We start from the raw sequence: 14,211 nt of genomic DNA, 5'->3' as shown, positions 1-14,211 counted from the left end.
CAAGCACCCCAGTTGCATCCTCATGTTGCCTGTTAAAACAATCTTCACTGTACCCTGGATGTCTACTTTCCTATCTAGTGTTGTTTTGCTATACCACCACTCTATTTTGTTAGTGCAAGCAAAGAAATAGTTTCTTGTCAGCTAAACTCGAGGTGATTATAGATGTGAGGCTGAGGAAACACTGCAGCTCTTTAGTATTAATTTTGCTAAATAATTGTTATTTGGAATACTGCATAAATGAAAGCAGTGAGATTTCTTTCTTTGAGGAGGAAATAATTTACCGTGTCTGTGATTGAACATGTAAACCTAGGCTAATGATTTTACAAATTTTAAAATCAAAGAGGAGAAAGCATCTATAGTTCATGGAGGAGTGTGCCTTTGCTATCATATTTTGCATGTAAAACTATGCACACCAGTACACACAATGTTCTGCTACTGAACAGATATATTGTTACACAATTGAAATACTAATTATTTTTAATAAAAATGCATTATTCAGATTTCAGTTCCTTGTGATACCACTTTCACTTTATTGCAAACATTGCTGATGTCTGTTAAAATGGGAGAGAATGGGAGCTGTTTTATGTGCGGACATGATTATATCAGGCTTCAGTTTGCCTGTTTTTAATTTTGAAGAACTTAGGCAATATTTATGTCACAGTAAAAGAGATGACATAGAAGGCTGAAATCTGAGTTACTTTTTTGCTGTTGTATCTAAAATGCATTTTAAAATAGTTTTTTTTTTTTTGTAAGTGAAAATATCTATTTAAGGTAACATCACTGTTACAACTTTTTAAAGAGGTAAAACAAGTAATTTGGAGTGGTACGATCAACTTTTGTGATAGCATTAAGGGAAGGCTGTTTTAAAGCCATTTATGTATCCTTTTGGGGATGCAGGTATGCCTGTGTTTTGGGGCATCTCTTGTTTTCTTAGCTTCCCCAGTTATGCTGATAATTCCAAATAGAATTAATTGGGTTTTTTTGAAGGTTAGGAATAAAAAACTGATACAATTTGTCAAAGTCTGAGCTAGCAAAAGACTGCATGCAAGGTATTTGTTCACAATTAAAAATTCTGGGGATCTGATTTCTTCCTTGGAGGCGATAGCATTATTTTCCATTAATCTAAATTCTTTCAGTACTGTGTTAGTGTGAATTCTTTTCCCATAAATGAAAGGCTGGGATTTCACAGTTTAAGAACAAAAACATTAGATCTACTATATTAAGTTCCTGACTTTTACTGTGACTGGTGCTTAGAATTATAAACATTTTGCACACATGTGTTATTTAGCCAGAAAAATATAATGTTTTATTACTGAATTATCTCCCACATGAAAAAGCATCCACTTAGCTCCCATGTAAGTTGTTAATGTTCATTTAACCCAAATCATACTTGGTTCTTGACTGACTAACATTGACCCTAATATAAGATTTGATTATAATACATGGTTTGTACTTATGCTTTGTCTTTTGAAGGAAAGCTCAGGCTTGTTTGTTCCTCCTGTTAATTATAACAAATTATGGCAAGTTTAGGGATCTTAGAAGCCTATCAGATGCTGGCCTTAAGGGACAGTGTCCCTGAAATTGATGTAATTTGCACATAATAAATGCCTTCAATAAGATTTTGTTTCTTAGCTTAATTGCCTAAGTCTTTGGGGAGTTAAGCTGATGTGAAATTAAGAATCATGGGACCACCACAAACCGTTAGAGATTGTGGTGGTAAAATCCATCTGTTTTTTTTCAAAAACAACCATTGAATAAATCGTCTTTATCTACTAGTGTTCTTAAGTGATTGCAGTAACATTGTTAATCTAAAAAAAGGGGGGAGGGGAATTAGTCGCATTAAACACTGAAATGAACTCCATAATTAAAGACTAGTCAGATTCCCTGACCAGCTTGATTGCATGTATTATAACATCATCTGCAGATGTACTGGATGTCTGAACTTTGGACAAAATGGCCCTAAATTGATAGGTGGTAACCTTCATTCTCTGCAAGTGGAGTACCGGCTAGCTGCAGGTAACAGCCCTCGCGATGCTGTACCCTAACTGCAAGGGAGGGTAAGGCAGTGAAGGATGATACTGGATTTTACATAGGTGGGAAACAAATAGGAAATTTTATGCTCTTCACCTAAGTGGATTAAATTTAGACTGATTTAAGAAAATAGTATGGAGAGTAGTAAGAATAAACTTGGATTGGGGCATCAGTATAAGGTAGAAAACCAGCAGCAGTGCTTAGATATTTGTGGAGTTTTTGTTTACTTTCTAAGCATATTGGTAAAATTGCTGAATTTCAGACTCTGACGGGGGAAAGTGTTTCCTTTGAAATATCTATACCTCATTCCTTTCTTGTTAACTGGAGCACATCGGTGATAATGTACTCTATTGCTATTTTTAAATGAGCGAATATCAATATTTTTAAAGAGTGTATCAGTAGTTTTTAAAATGCCATATAACTATTAACAATGCTGTCATCCGAAATAGTTTTTTACTTCTGTTTTGTGATTTTCTTTAATAATTTATGACTGGAATTATAAATAATATTAGGAAAGAGCTGTTTGTTCCTATTCAAAACAAACTATAACATGAAGCATAGAAACATATATTGTACAATACATAGAATAATATTTTAAGTATGTTTTAAAGCTAGATTTTCAGCCCTTGTGGAGCATGCCTAGCATTGTAAAAATGAAGTGATATATATATACACATATACATATATATATATATATATGTATATATATACTTACACAGCTGTCTTCTGTAGCAATATCTAGTACAAAGAAGACCTTATAATCCAGCTTCCAGGCATTTGTTTTCTACAATACATTTTTGCATATTTTTAGAATGTTCCACTTAATAGGTAATACCACTCAAAAGAGGATTTGTACATCAGTGTGCATTTCAGTCATTTAAAACATGGTTAATACATCTGTAATTTTAAAATACTCAGTGTGCTTTTAGGTGCTCATATAGTGAATGACCTTCATATGTTGAAGGAAGGGCTTAGTTTAAGAATCCTATCAGATTGTGCCCTCTGAGAAACAGACCTGGGGAATCCTTTCTTTCTATTAAATATAAGAGGAAAAGCCTGCTATCTGATGCATGAACACTATTTATGAGTTGGTTAGCAGAAATACTGCACATAAACCTGAAAACAGACTCCTCTGCATATAGTAATTCTGGTCCTCCAAATACTTAACTTGCCCAGCATCTAACAGCAGCAGCTTCCTAGCTGTAGCTAGGAGACTGCTTGGCCACAAAACTTTAAAAAGTAGCATAGTTAGTGACGGTTCTGTTTGCTACTCTACAGCTAAGAGGTGGACCTGTTTAATTAGAGCCGTCCATTTCTGGAGTTAATGGTGTGTGGGCCGCCTTCTTTTGATGCTAAGACACTGTTCAGTGAAGGAGTCTCTCTGCCTAAGGACTGGACAAACTTGCGTATTTGTCATATAAATGTCTGCACCAAATTGTCACAAGACTTTGCTGATCTCTTTATCTCATCTGCTTCCCTCCCTCTCTACAAGCACACAAACACATTTGCACGAACTAGCTTTTAAAATTCTTCAAGAGAATTTCTAGTATAGGATAAGGATTGCTTTTACAGCAGAGTCCTTAAAAATGAATGATCCTGTCAGGAAGAAAAACAAATGGGAGGATGTCTGCTTTGGCAGACAGTAATAAAGATGTACAGGCAGTGACAATTATTTTGCAGAGTCATTCTTCAAGATACCCCTAACAGCTGTGGGTTAAACTCTTCTGTACAGCTGTGTTGCTGTCCAAAGAAAACATCAATATCCCCTAAAGGGACCACTCAGTATGTGTTACTTTTGTTGCCCATCTATATTGTAGGAAGGCACTTCTAACCTCTTTCCAAAATATGAAGATTGTCCAAATATCAAAGTGCTTCCATCCTCCCATCATGCATGTTTTTGTACAAGGATACTGTGGTTACAGTGTTAAACTAGTATATTCCTTGCTATTGATAGATGCAAATTATTATTAATACACAAAACCTGCTTCTTTTTTTTTAACCCCCATATAGAGTAATGGTATCACTTCTTAGTTGTAAGAAATCTCACAAGGTTATTTGAGTGATGGAGTTTTGCTTGTAACTGGCTTACTGCTTACTTAAGAACAAACTTGAGGAGCTGAGAAAGGGGAGTTGCAGCAGGCTTATTGTTAGCTTTCTAATTCTGTACATGACAACAAAAAATGAAGGAATGCAAAATGAAATGCAGCATTTTGTTCTGAGAATATTATTTGCCCTATTACACATTTTAATTATAGGTTATGACTTAAACTGAGACCTACTTCCTCCTGGAGGTGCTTGGGGAAACCACTGTAATTCAGAGTCTGTCATCAACAAGCAGCAAAGTTTAGACTTTTTAAAGAGGATTACTAACTTCAATCAAAATTGCCCGGCTGGTAACTTTCTGGCATAGAAGTTACAGCATTCCATGTTAAAGAGTGGGTAGATTGCTACTGGGGTAGCAGGTAGAAAAGCATAACATTTTCAAGCACAGCATTTTATACTTAGGGGGCTGCATTTTGGGGCAATTTTTCATGCTGTAGCTGACAGTGGGCCACATTGCAAAAGCATGAAGGTCAGAGAGCTTCCGTTCAGCAAAGTGCTGAGGACCCAGACATAAAGAAGAAAGGCCTTTGAAAACAGAAGTTAGGCTTCCTAGTCGTTTACAGCTGCAAGGTCAGAACTTCAGAGTATTTTAGATGAATGAATGCTCTGCACTGTTTCTGTGACTCAGTTCTGTTGTTTTGCTCTCTTTTTAGAGTTTCTTTGCAAGGAATGCCCAAGAGTTCATATTTTCATTGATCGAATAGAACTGAAGGACATTCCAGAAGAACAGATGTATATGAGAAGGTGGCTTCATGAACGTTTTGAAATAAAGGATAAGTAAGTAGCAATATTCAGAACTTTTGCTTTCAAGAAGCTTGCTTATTTCTTTTATATTAACAGAACACAATCTAAGATGTTCTAAGTTCATTTCTGTGGTCGCGGTTGTCCACTGTAGTAAAAACATCAGGGAGATGGAACGAATTACAAACTGTTTTCCCCATTCAGGTGATTGTAGAATCCCCCTGGTGGCAAGTGAGTATGGTTCCTTGATTAAAGTGTCCTCAAAACATGACATTCTTAGGGAATCTGTGAGCTGTGCTAATACCTGATAAACGTGTATCTGGTTAGGGCTTTCAAGGGTCCTGTCCAGGTCCTTTCCACTTGATTCAATTGTCCCTTTCTAGGCTTGCTTCTCTTGGCAGATCCTCCTAAGAATGAAAAGCTAGTGAAGCTGGTGATAGATGGGTTACATTCACCACACCCAACTCTATACCTTTGACTGTGTTATCAGTTGCAGAAGCTAAAGAGCTCTCTGAAGGCCTCTATTTAGCTATTCAGAAAGTTAGTAGCTTTGTCCATTGATCATACAGGGCACTAAGGCAGGCCCAGTGTGCTTTAAGTCATGCGTTTGTTAATTGGGGAGGTGCCAGTATCAGTCAATGGGAAGCACTAAGCACAGAGAAGTGAATGGTAACACCTGACTCTGGGCTTTGTGGCTGACCCTTCTTTGCTCTCTGACTTCAGACTGCTGATCACTCTTTTGGTTAGAGTTGGAGAGATGACGGTGGTGGTTCTGTAGATGTTTTGTACAATAACCTCGTGAGTAAAGCTTTTGCTCGGGAGGTTGAGATTTCTGGGTTTTAGGCCCTTCTTAGCCAAAAAGAAAAAAAAAGAAAGAAAGAAAAAAAAAAAAAAAAAAGCTGTGAATCCACTTTCCAGGAGAGACTCCATTCGTCTGAATACTTTCCATTTATCTTCTTGAAGGCGAGTCATGCTCAACCAGGAGTGTAACCCTCCTGGGGCAGGCAAGCAAGCAAAAAGGAGTTTGATTCTAGCCTAATAATATGTTGAGTTAGAAAGGAACAGGTCTATTATGCCAAAGTATTTCTGCATCTTCCATCAGAGAGTGACCGGATAAAAACAAATGTGACCCAGAGATCCCTAGCTTCACTGGGGAAAATTAGGTGAAGCAGAAGTTTTGTCTGTCCACCTCTGAATCATGGCAGAACTTACTTGCCTGGTTCCATCCAGCATCACCATATAAGGTCACTAGTGAGCATTTGTGACAGGTTCTAGAGTCTTTGTGCTCCAAAAGGGGAGAGTCTGCTGTTTGTTTCTTTTTCGATGTGCCTGTGGGATTTAAGTAGTATTTGATGATAGTTTAATTTTCCTTGCCTGAAGCCCAGAATTAGGGAGCTGAATCTGCATGCCTTCTAAATCTCTGAATGCATGTATAAGTAACAGATTTGCCAGTTCTTTAGGTATGTTCTCTTTTAAAATTGCACTGTTGCCACTTGGATGAAGTGGATGGAGAATGAATTCGACCCATAATGTTTGAATCCATGTAAAAGTTGCCTGTCTGTAAACATGGCACTATTACCAAAATGTCTTAGCAGTTTAGGATAGCTATTTTCTATTTTCCTCACTTCTGAGAGCCACGAAAGTCTTAATTTAATTTTATAGACAAGGAGGTGATACTAAAATAAGTGGTTAGTCCAGTGTCCCACAGGAATTCTTCTGGTGCAGACTAGCAAATTTGAACCCTGATCATGTATGTTTCATTGTAGATTCCTGTTGATTGGAACATCCAAATCAGCCTATCAGGGTACCAAAGCAGACTGTCACATGAATTTAGAGATATTTGAAACAAAAAAACACATTTTTTTTAAATCTATTTACTACTGCTTTTCAAATACAAGAGGAAAAAAACATTACTAAGCCTATGGTTTAGCATTTTACTCTTGCATTACTGATTTCCAAAATATTTGGAGTATTATGAGTTCTCGTTATGTTTATTGGTTTGTATCATGTATCACTTTTTTTTTTCTCCTTTGGTTTTCAGTGATTAACTGTGTGGTTATGCTGTTGACCATTACTGTGGGCTTATTTGCTAAGTGCTGAAAGAAAATGATTCTTTAGAACTTTTGTATTCAATGTTAAAATTATTCCCATATGAAAAAGCTGCTTTTATTGCTGATTTTGTATTCTTATAACACATTTGTTGTTTAGATAATGTGTGATTAGAAACAACTATTAAATGAAAGAAAATGGCTTAAAACATCTTACACTGAGGCATAAATTGACCATCTACTTTTGTCTGCCTATAGGTTATTAATAGAGTTTTATGATGCAAAGGATTCCAAAAGAAGAAATAAGTTCCCTGGAAAAGGTGTTCATTCCAAATTAAGCCTCAAGAAAACTTTGCCATCTTTGCTGTTTTTAGGTGGCCTGACTGCTAGTATGCTTCTGACAGAATCTGGAAGGAAACTTTATGTAAAAACATGGATATATGGGACTTTAATTGGTTGCCTCTGGGTTAGCATTAAACCATAAGCAGATGTTAGTCTCCAATCAGTAAAATGTGCTGTCTTTTCTTGCACATTGCACCAAACTTTCTCCTGAATTCACAGTAAAACAAGTGTAAATAAAGCCTTATTGACTGAATATTAGAAATAATAGAATTTGTGACTTAAGCCTCTGTGTGGTTGGTCTGGGGAAAATATATGTAGTTTTTCAAAATTGGTAGTGATTTTTTGCTGGAAGAATGACAGATAAACCAAGTTACGTGACAAATTTGTTTTCCCCATGAACTAACAACTCTATCTGCAGAAGACTGATGAAGTATGAGTTATGCGTAAGGGTGTCTTAAGTGGACCTGTGAATGTATTTACAGAGATTAATTTAGGGTATATATTTATTCTTCTGATATTCATGTTGAATTTTTGTTACTCTTTGGTGCATTGCAGCAGCTCGGTTGCATCTATCTCAACTGTATTGCAACTAAATCCAAACTTTTTTTTTTTTTTTTTTTTTTTTTTTTTTAGAAATTTGCTTTTTCACTTTTAGATGCTTTGTTCTTTAAAAGGGACTATGTAAACTGGCAAATCATGAGATGTTAAGTGAGTCAAAATAACATGTTCCTGAGAACGGCTGTTCACGGGGAAGAAGTTTTGTTTATCTGGTGCATGATCTTTTGATTATGTTACAGAATTAGCTGATTATTTTACATATGCATACCATTAAATTTTACTGAGCAAACAGCTTATTTTGCGCACCCTATATTTGTGCATAAAATGCAGTATAATGAAATGTTAAGTTTTTAAATGCGGCCTAACCAGACTGTAACCTGCCTTGTGTCTGAGTTGTCAATAGCTTGTTGAAAGTTTCAGCTAAGCTAATAGAACTGTAGTGTGTCTATGCCGTAAGTAGCAGCGAACACTCCGAAGTTTCCTGTTACCTCACAATTATCTGGAAACAAGCTTAGCTAGTTTGGTTAATGTATAGAATTACTACAGCTTCAAGAGTATAGGTTATGGTAACAAGGAACATCCAGAGTTCCTGCTAAATCTGAAGCATGTGCCTTTTCCTACTAACCTGATTTAGCCTAATGTTTCATAATCTGGAAATCATCTTAGTGTTGTAATACCACACTGGATTTTCAAATCATTGTAGATGATGTAGACTTCACTTGGACTGAAGTTATGGGGTTGATATCTATGACTTGCACTACAGACTAATAGTGAAAGAAATGCATATCCTATCAGTATTTCACTTGCTTGAAAATATATTTTAAAAAAACAAAATCAGTAAACCCTTATTATCAGAAGGTCTGTGATTCCCATGGCTGATATATTTGTTGGGGAAATGCAATTTCCTTATATCAAGGAAATAGTCAATATATACAGCAGTGGGGTGGGAAAGAGAGTGTATTTTATCTCATTTCACCAGAGAATCACTCTCTGTATGAAAATGAAAGAACTAGAGAATATTTTTATATTGCACTTCTAAGCTTTAAATGTGCATCTCTTTCTAACTTCAGTGGGATTTGTCTTGCACTAGAGCCCGCTATGAGTTACAATTATGTGTCTAAAAATTGAAACCATTTTTCATATACCATTATTGCCAGTTAAAGATATTGCTTTTACTGTGGTTTTTTTCATAGAATTTTATAGTATAATTACAGTTCCACCTTAAAAATCATTTAGTACAACTTTCAGTTTGCAGATCTGTGTCCTTCCATAATAGACTTTGTCACTGGAGTTATTTATATCAGTGATTGATTCAGGATATGTTGATGAACTATGTTAAAAACAATGACTGGGAACAATGTTGAAAAACAGTATTGTTATGAGGCTGTGAAATCAGGAAAAAAAAAGCCATTTTATGTAACAGCCAAATGTGCTCCCATATAATTCTTTCTATTCTCAGCTGAATGTTTCCAGTGAGTATGACCAGAATGCAATGTTTCTACATTAGTTTGATTTTTGAATCATGGAATGAAATTTAACTCTGAAATAATTAAATTTCTGTGTAACAGTTAAGAGTAACATTTAATCATACATCAAAAATAAATGCAAACTGCTTAACTCATTTGTAGAAAAATAACTGCTGTTTGGGAGAGCCTACTTACCACAAAATGTTTACTGTTTTAACTACTGGGAATATAATTGACATAATGCAACAAACCAACAGGATGTTTATTTTGAACTTTATTCTCCATATTAATCATAACAATTTTGGGGTTTTTTTTTGCAATTAATTTATAAATTTTTGAAACTGTAATTTGCTAATGTATTTGATGTTGGGAGTATCACATGCTATTTCTAATAGGCACTGATATTAACTTGAAATATTTCTTAATTAAAATGAGAAGAGACAGTGCTCATTCAACTTTTCTGTCTTGTCTACTTGTCCAATATTTTTCTGCATTTTTATGTCTGTAACTTGGTTAACAGGAACTGTCTACAAAAAGGCTACATATGTGGCTTTAAGACCTTGATGGAATGAATTGTGTGAGAAGCAATCATTGAAGAGAACACCTTTGTCCTTTTTTTTGTGCAGCTAGAATATTTTAGAATTTTGATACATGCTATAAAACCAAATGCATCATACAGTCAAGCTGGTCAGGTTGGAATGGCTTCTCAGCTGTAAATAACTGCACCACTTGTTGCTTATTTATAATGTTTGCTAATGTGTAGTAGCAACAGGGCTGACCAAGCATCAGACTCTGTTGTGCTGGGCCGTGTACAGACAACACTGACAGGTAGTGTGAACAGACCGGACAGACCCCAGGGATGGGAAGAGTATTGCAAACAAATATGTGAAGAAGATCATAGCAGCCAGTCACCTAAGTTTCCTTGACATGTTACATCCAAGGAATGATTGCATGCTCAAAAGCTTGTCTTATTTTTGCAGCTGTATCAGTGCACCTAATAAAGAGATTTCCCTCCACATAAGTTATTGCTTTGTTTGTGTGCATAATCTGTATGTAAACCTTTTATATTCAGCAACACCAACACTGTATGCTAATTCCACAATCTTATATGTGTTTATTTTTGTGGAAAGATTTGGGTTAGTAAGGAAGGGATAACTTGCTTAACAGACAACAAAAAAAAAAGAGAAAACTAAAGTGTGAACAGCCACACACATTGAAATGTATGAGTTGTATATCTGAGAAGATGACTGTAGAAAGAACGGAAAGACCAGTCAAAATCAGAAAGTTCTCTGAAGTTCCTTGCTTAGTCTGTTTTTGTAGCTACCCCACCCTGCTGCAGTCTTCTGCTAACTCCTCTGGAGCATTTTCATATTGTGCTGCTAAATACTTTGCTTTTCTCCCTTCAGGTAAATATAGCATACCTATAAAGCTGTTTGTGTCTTTTTTTTTTTTTTTTTTTTTTTTTTTTTTTTTTTTTAGTGCTTAAAAATTGAGCCATGATTATTTTGGCATTTTAGAGTGTCTAGAACAGAATCTAGTTTTCAGACAGAGAGAGGTAACTGTTTCAGGAATGCACCTCTCTGGCTTAGTATTGTCAAAGGTGATGAAAGAGACTTCTCCCCTCTCTCTTCTCCAAATAAAAGATTCTCTTCATTGCAGAAATTTTGGGTTAACCATACCCTGAAAGTTGATAGAAAAGTGCTTGCTTAATATGTTTAGGATCTTCTCACCTTCTTTATAAAACCTTTAAAAAGGTTTTACCATTATAAATATGGAGACCACAATTTAGTCCTAACCGGTAGTTCTAGGTCACCATTAAGAAATTGGCTCTGATGACAGGGCTTTAAGTGAACATGATGGGGTTTCTCTTGTCCTCAATTTTTATCTCATGTTTTTGTCCATTTTGTTAGTTTGGAGCTCTGTGGTCCTGGTGAAAGAGACCTTGGCATCCTACATAATAATTTGCTAAGCATAAGACAAAAATAAATGTTATTTTGAGTTTGTAGAATGGCAAAAGTTACGCAACTAAAAAAAATATACAGCAATCTAGTAAGTGAAAAGCAGTGCTAATCTAATACCAAAAGATTAGAAGTATCAGCCTTCATCAGGTCTAATTACGCTTGATTAATTCCAGGGAAGATCAGTCTTTCGTGTAAGGGCAAATTTCCCTGTCAGCGTGGTGCGTATTTCTCCTTTCCTTTCTTCTTTCACTCCTAGATCTTGATCCTTGATTCTCCGATCTACTCTTTTCTTAATGAATCCTTCATCACCTATGCCTGCTTTTTTCAGACATTGGTGTGAATCTCACATTTCCTTCCTTCTCCATAGCACAGAGTATTTTCTTACCTATATTCAACTAAATAAACTGCTAATAGATCATTGACACTTACCTTCATGCAACATTTTCTCCTTTTGAGGATTGGTGAGCAAAGCCTGTCCTGCTTATTAAGAGACTGAAATCTATTGCTAATAAACTATGAAATAGATTTTGCTGTTCAGATCCAGGTTCCTGGTAAGTTTATATTAAATATACGTATGTTCCAGCAGGAAAAGAGGGGACTCTACTGATGTTCCATTGATTGAGAGTTTGCTCAGCTGTAAGTAAAATAAAGACCAGAACCTACCCATAAAGTAATTGTTTCTGGTTCATATTTGTAATATGAAAAATTTATTAGGTATGCTTGTACAGACTGTGTATTTTGCAGCTGTTGTTTCTCTTTTATCTTGTATGGGAATTCAGTTTTCAATTGAAATTATGATGCCTTCTGTTTGTTCTGTGCATGACTAAATCAAAACAGAATTATTTTAACCTATTTGCCTGATAATGAAGCAAGCTCAAAGATAATACATAGGACACAGATGTTTAAAGGCAAAAGCTGCTTTTGCTTGCCTGGCCTATGAAAAACAAGTGGCATCCAGACCTGCGGTTCTGAGCACTAGGTCCGTGACAAAGGAAGTGCAAGGCCCTCATATCTCAATCTCAAAAGTGTAATACTGAAACAACTCACCTAGAGCTGCGGTATGAAGTGTTTAGGAGAGGCACATCCTTCTCTAAAGCCACTTCTCTCTGGAGTTCAGATGAGCCAGGGTCACAGATGATGCTTATTTGCAAAGTATCCAGAAGTCAAGACTTCTGTCCAGAAGTTCCAGCTTTTACTATTCTCCTTCCAAAAGTAGGCCAGGGCTCATTCTTATTTTGAAGCATAGCTGGATGAGGAATTGCAGGGTGATGAATACTTCATCTGTAGAAGTTTAGTCACTGGAGCAGGAAATAGGAGATACGGCTACAATCCTCTCCTGACCTGAGGAAGATCAAAGCTGCAGCACTTTTCCGTTACCACCGCCGCCTTTGCTGAGGGAGGCTCTACCAGGCTATTCTGAGTAGACATGCTTTTCATCTCTTTTGGGTGCTCTGACAAAGACCAGAAAAAAATTCAAGATTCATAGGGCTATCATGATTGTAATTAGTAACTAATGCATTGGCTGGGTATAGGGAGTTCTGCGTTCAATACTGCTCATGGCTATTTCTTTAGCCCAAAACACCCTAGGAACAAAGTAGAACCAAAGATGCCTGCCACCCCCATGCTCACTGCTGTGGCAGCAGTTGTGTCCTGAAGTCTGCAGCCACCGCATGAGGAGAAAGAGAAAGCTTGTGCTCTAGCACATCACACTCTTGCAGTAGCTTGCTTTGTTTGGAATGAGCCTCCAGTTGATGTACTAGCAAACACTATCCTCTACCCCTATGCCTGTACCAAGACTTTCCTTCCCCCACCTTTTTAGAGACTCCCATGAAAGCTGAAACTACTAAAGTAATTTTGAATTTCTGGACACTGCAAGCCTCTGGCCTTCCCAGCTGTGCAACTATTTCATCCAACTGAGACCACAGGGGAAACTGAGCTAGGGAGAATTTAATCTGCGATTGGCCAAGATGCAAGAGTTAACACTGTAATGGTCATAATAAGTACCAAATGCTGTACAACATCATTAGACACAAATAAAAGAATATGCAGAGTTCCCAAGGCTGAAACATGAACTTAAAACCTTAAGTTAATTACCTCCTGTGCTGTATGCGTAATAGTCCCTGATTAAGGCTTTTGCTTCTGTTTTAGCAGGCATTTACATTTGTTGTAGTCTAATTTTTCATTCTTAGTAGGATCACTATTGACCCAGAAAATCACAAAATCACAGAATGATTGAGGTTGGAAGGGACCTCTGGAGATATCTAGTCCAACCCCCTGCTCAAACAGGGCCACCTAGAGCATGTTGGACAGGATTGTATTCAGGCAGTTTTGAATATCTCCAGAGAAGGAGACTCCACAACCTCTCTGGGCAACCCGTGTTCTGTCACTCTCACAGTAGAGAAGTTCTTCCTCATGTTCAGATGGAACTTCTTGTGTTTCAGTTAGATTTCAGCTAGAGGCCCATTGCCTCTTGTCCTGTCGCTTGGCCCTACTGAAAAGAGTCCAGCCCCATCCTCTTGCCACCCTCTCTTCAGGTATTTATAGACATTGATAAGATCCCCCCCCCCAGTCTTTTCTTCCCCAGGCTGAATAGGCCCAGCTCTCACAGCCATTCCTCATAGGAGAGATGCTGCAGTGCTCTGATCATCCTTGTAGCCCTCCACTGGACTCTCTCCAGTAGCTCCATGTCTCTCTCTGAATGGCAGCACAGCCCTCTGGGGCATCAGCCACTCCTCCCAGCTTGGTATCCTCTTGCTGAGGAGGCACTCTGTCCCGTCATCCAGGTCATTGAGGAATAGGTTGAACAAGATTGGAGCCAGTAGTGACCCTTTGGGAACACCACATCTATAAACCTCCAGCTAGACCCTGCACTGCTGATCATAACCCTCTGAGCTCTGCCATTCAGCCAGTTCTCAATCCACCTCACTGTGCACTCATCTAACCCAATGTCATTGCATTTAT

At 37.2% G+C, this 14,211-nt stretch overlaps 1 protein-coding gene across 1 annotated transcript in view; it reads left to right on the top strand.

Annotated features, from left to right (window-relative positions):
• The window catches only part of AGPAT5 (1-acylglycerol-3-phosphate O-acyltransferase 5), a 61,480-nt gene extending 51,170 nt beyond the window's left edge, over positions 1-10,310 (top strand). Inside the window, exons 7-8 of the mRNA XM_062572963.1 lie at positions 4,788-4,911; positions 7,182-10,310. Coding sequence (XP_062428947.1) covers positions 4,788-4,911; positions 7,182-7,407 — 350 coding nt within the window. The 3' untranslated portion in view covers positions 7,408-10,310. The remainder of the gene's footprint in view (positions 1-4,787; positions 4,912-7,181) is intronic.
• The last annotated feature ends 3,901 nt before the right edge of the window (positions 10,311-14,211 follow it).

Source organism: Rhea pennata, chromosome 3 (assembly GCF_028389875.1).
Source record: "Rhea pennata isolate bPtePen1 chromosome 3, bPtePen1.pri, whole genome shotgun sequence".
NCBI lineage: Eukaryota > Metazoa > Chordata > Aves > Rheiformes > Rheidae > Rhea > Rhea pennata.
Note: the sequence above shows the minus strand (reverse complement) of the source record. Positions and strands in the feature narration are given on the sequence as shown.